At 57.3% G+C, this 3307-nt stretch overlaps 1 protein-coding gene across 1 annotated transcript in view; it reads left to right on the plus strand.

Moving 5' to 3' along the window:
- LOC105825701 (phylloquinone omega-hydroxylase CYP4F11-like) overlaps positions 1-3159 on the plus strand; it is a 7473-nt gene extending 4314 nt beyond the window's left edge. Inside the window, exons 3-4 of the mRNA XM_012663583.1 lie at positions 1419-1616; positions 2941-3159. Coding sequence (XP_012519037.1) covers positions 1419-1616; positions 2941-3159 — 417 coding nt within the window. The remainder of the gene's footprint in view (positions 1-1418; positions 1617-2940) is intronic.
- Positions 3160-3307: the final 148 nt, after the last annotated feature.

The raw sequence follows: 3307 nt of genomic DNA on the forward strand, positions 1-3307 counted from the left end.
GCGGCACTTGAGGCCACCTGAGGGGCAGTGTCCAGGGTCTGCTCCCTGCCTGGCCCGTGTCCTGTGTCTGCCCCTCTCTGGGCTGTGACTCCCCCACACACCCAAACACACAGGGGCACAGCTGGGCCAGAAGACAGGTGGGGACAATGTACCACCCCTGCCCTTCCTGGGCACCCTCCTCTTACCCTGCTCTTCCCCACTAAGATGTCCCAATGGGCCCTGCTGTGCAACCTGTGTGAGAGTTGGCCGCTCGCTTCCCCTCTCAGAAGCCTTTCCCAACACCCCTCTCCCCACACCTTGCCCTCTGACTTGGACCTGCTGTCCCCTGTGGGTGACGTGGCCTCAGCCTGTTCACTTGTAATGACAGGATCGATGGGCATGTCCTTAGGCTCAGTGGGAGGGTGCACAGCCTGGTCTGCAGAAGGTGCTCACAGGTGGGAGCCATGGTCCACATGGACAGGTAGAGCTCCCCTCTGCTCCCTGGGGTCTGCTGAGGCTGGAAGGTCCCCAGGGTGCAGACCCTTCCCCTGGGGAGGAACTGAAGCCCACGTGCACCAGCCAGGACATGAGGGCATGTGGAAACCTGCCTTAGGGACACGTCCTGCGGTCACACTGCTGCACACAACCCCCTCTGTGGGGACATCCCCATATGGCTGTCCCCAGGCCAGAACCACTCCCAGGACAAGAAAACCCTTCCTCTGGAGCCAAGGTGGCCCTTGTGTGGACAGAGATCGCGTCCCCTCCCTCTTCCTGGGACGCACCTGTGGCGTTTGGAGATGGCCCGAGGAGAGAAGGAGCAGGAGGAATCAGAGATCCCCTCCATCTCCACAGAATCCAGACCCGCCAGTCACTGCAGAGGCTGCGCCACCTCCAGAGGCTGCGGGGGACCTGCGGTGGCCACTCCTGGGGACGCGTGTTAGTCAGTGTTCCGCAGAGACACAGAACCACAGGACACACAGATCTGGTATAGATCTGGACAGAGAAGAGGGGATTTACCATGAGAACTGACTCAGGGGACTGTGGAGGCTGGGAAGTCCCACCCTGTGCTGACTGCAAGCTGGAGACCCAGGGCGCCGGAGCTGTCGCTCGGTCCGAGTCCGAAGGCCTGAGCAGCTGGAGCTCGGATGTCCAAGGGCAGAGAACGTGGAAGTCCCAGCTCTGGGAGACAGAGCCAAGTCCCCTCCTCCGCCATTTTGTTCTCTCTGGTCCCTCAGTGGGTTGGATGGTGCCCGCCCACACTGGGGAGGACGGATCTTCCTTCCTCAGTTTACCCATTCAACTCCTCGTCTCTTCTGAAAACACCCTGACAGATGCACCCAGAAATTATATTTACCATCTATCTGGGCAACCCTTAGCCCAGTCACATTGGCGCCTGGAATTAACCATCACAGGAGGTGACGACCCTGTCTTGCTTGCAGATTCCCCCCACTGAGCAAGGATTGAAGGCCCTGACGCAGCTGGTGGCAACCTACCCTCAGGCCTTTAAAACCTGGATGGGCCCCACTATACCCATCATCACTTTGTGCCACCCTGACGCAATCCGGGCTGTCCTCAATGCCTCAGGTACCATCTGGAACACCTGGTGGTGGGCACCGTGGCACATCCAAGGGCTTCCAGCCCCTCCTCCCCTGAGCTTCCTCGCATCCCCTGCGCTACCCCAGCCCCTCCTTCCCTCTTCTCTCTCAGCCATTGCTGTCTTTCTCTCATGTACTCACCAAACCCACCTCAGTGTCCCCTCCCTGCACTGCCATCTTTCCCTCTACCCTAATGTTCTGGGCACCTCTGGACCCTAGAAGACCTCAATCCAGGTGTAGGAACCCTCAAGCTTCAGGAGATGGATGTGGACAGAGACATCTCCAAGTTCATCTGGGCAGGAATGGGCCAGAGGGGGATGGGCTGTGACAGTTCAGAGAACAGCTGGGGCAGGCTGGCAGCCTTCCTGGAGGAGGAGTTCCTAGAGCTGAGTCTAGAACAATGAGTAGGAATTTTCTAAAGAAGAGGGCAGGGTCATGCTGTGGGCTCTCTTAGTGTTTGAGGTCGCCTGCCAGGCCTACCATCAGCCTTGCCTGTTCTCAGGCCCAGAGCAATAGCGATCATGGCTCTGACTCCAAAATGCTGAGACTGTGGATGGGTCCCAGCTTTCTCTGCCTGCTGAGGTCTCTTTCAGTTGTGAATGATGAAAACTCAACCCCATCTATTCTAAGCAAACAAAAAGGGATTGATTCAGTGTATATTCCAGGGAGGGTGGCCTTCAGGCATGGCTGGATCCAGGTCTCAGTGTCATAGGCAATCTGTCCCCTTTGGTTTTACCTTTCCCTGTGTCACTCATCTTTTTAGGCAGCCCTTTCCTCTTGGTGTCAATGATGAGTCCCTGGTGGTCAGTTTCAATGGAAAGCTCTCCTTTCTCCCAGGGTTCCCACATATGGGACATGATTCACTTTAATTGTCCGGGTGTGAGTCACAGGACCAAGTTTTCATCCAATCACTGTGACTGTGATTGTCCAGTCTTGGCCCGTGTGGGGCTTCCAGAGTTATTGTTTTGGTGGCACAAATCAGTATGATGGATAAAGACTCAGGCCCTGGATTTGACAGACATGGGCTCAGGTATCGGGCATGGCACTTACTGCGGGGGAGACCACGGGCAAGGGACTCACGTTTGGAGCCTCAGTCTCTTTACCTGGAAATGGGAGGGAGCAGAACCCAGGCGAACGTGGTGACTGGGATCAAGACGGGGAAAGACATTTTCTGTCCCTGGAACTGAAGGACCCAGAGCATCATGTATAGAGGACGTGGGGAGGGAGCCCAGGGGGGATCTGCACAGAGAGGATGATGAGATGCTGCACGGAATACCCAGGGCTCGGGTCTGGGTCTCTACCCGGCAGGTCCTTCTGTCCGGAAGCCTAGAAGGGCTTGACTTGGGTCCTGTTTCTTCTTCCACAGATTCAGAGCTCAGAGGAAGGTCTCCTGTACACACAGGTCCTGGCGAGTGCCTTTGGGGATGTGCGCCTCTGGTGGGCGGGGCCCGTGAGAGCCACCGTGCGCATCTTCCACCCCACCTGCATCAGGCCCGTGCTCTTTGCTCCAGGTAGACATCGCACTGGCTGCAGCTCGCCCACTGCCGATGGCTCTGTGCTGCCTGCAGCTGGCCCCGTGACCTGAGTGTAGACAGGAGGGGCTTGGTGGAGATGCCACTGCACGTCTGAGCGTGTCTACGTGATGTCTGCTGTATGGCCATGTCTGCTGAAAGGCCACGTCTTGTCATATTTATGTCGACACCTGGGTCCTGGTGACGCCTGGTGTATGTTTA

Source organism: Propithecus coquereli, unplaced genomic scaffold (assembly GCF_000956105.1).
Source record: "Propithecus coquereli isolate 6110/MARCELLA unplaced genomic scaffold, Pcoq_1.0 Scaffold811, whole genome shotgun sequence".
Classification (NCBI taxonomy): domain Eukaryota; kingdom Metazoa; phylum Chordata; class Mammalia; order Primates; family Indriidae; genus Propithecus; species Propithecus coquereli.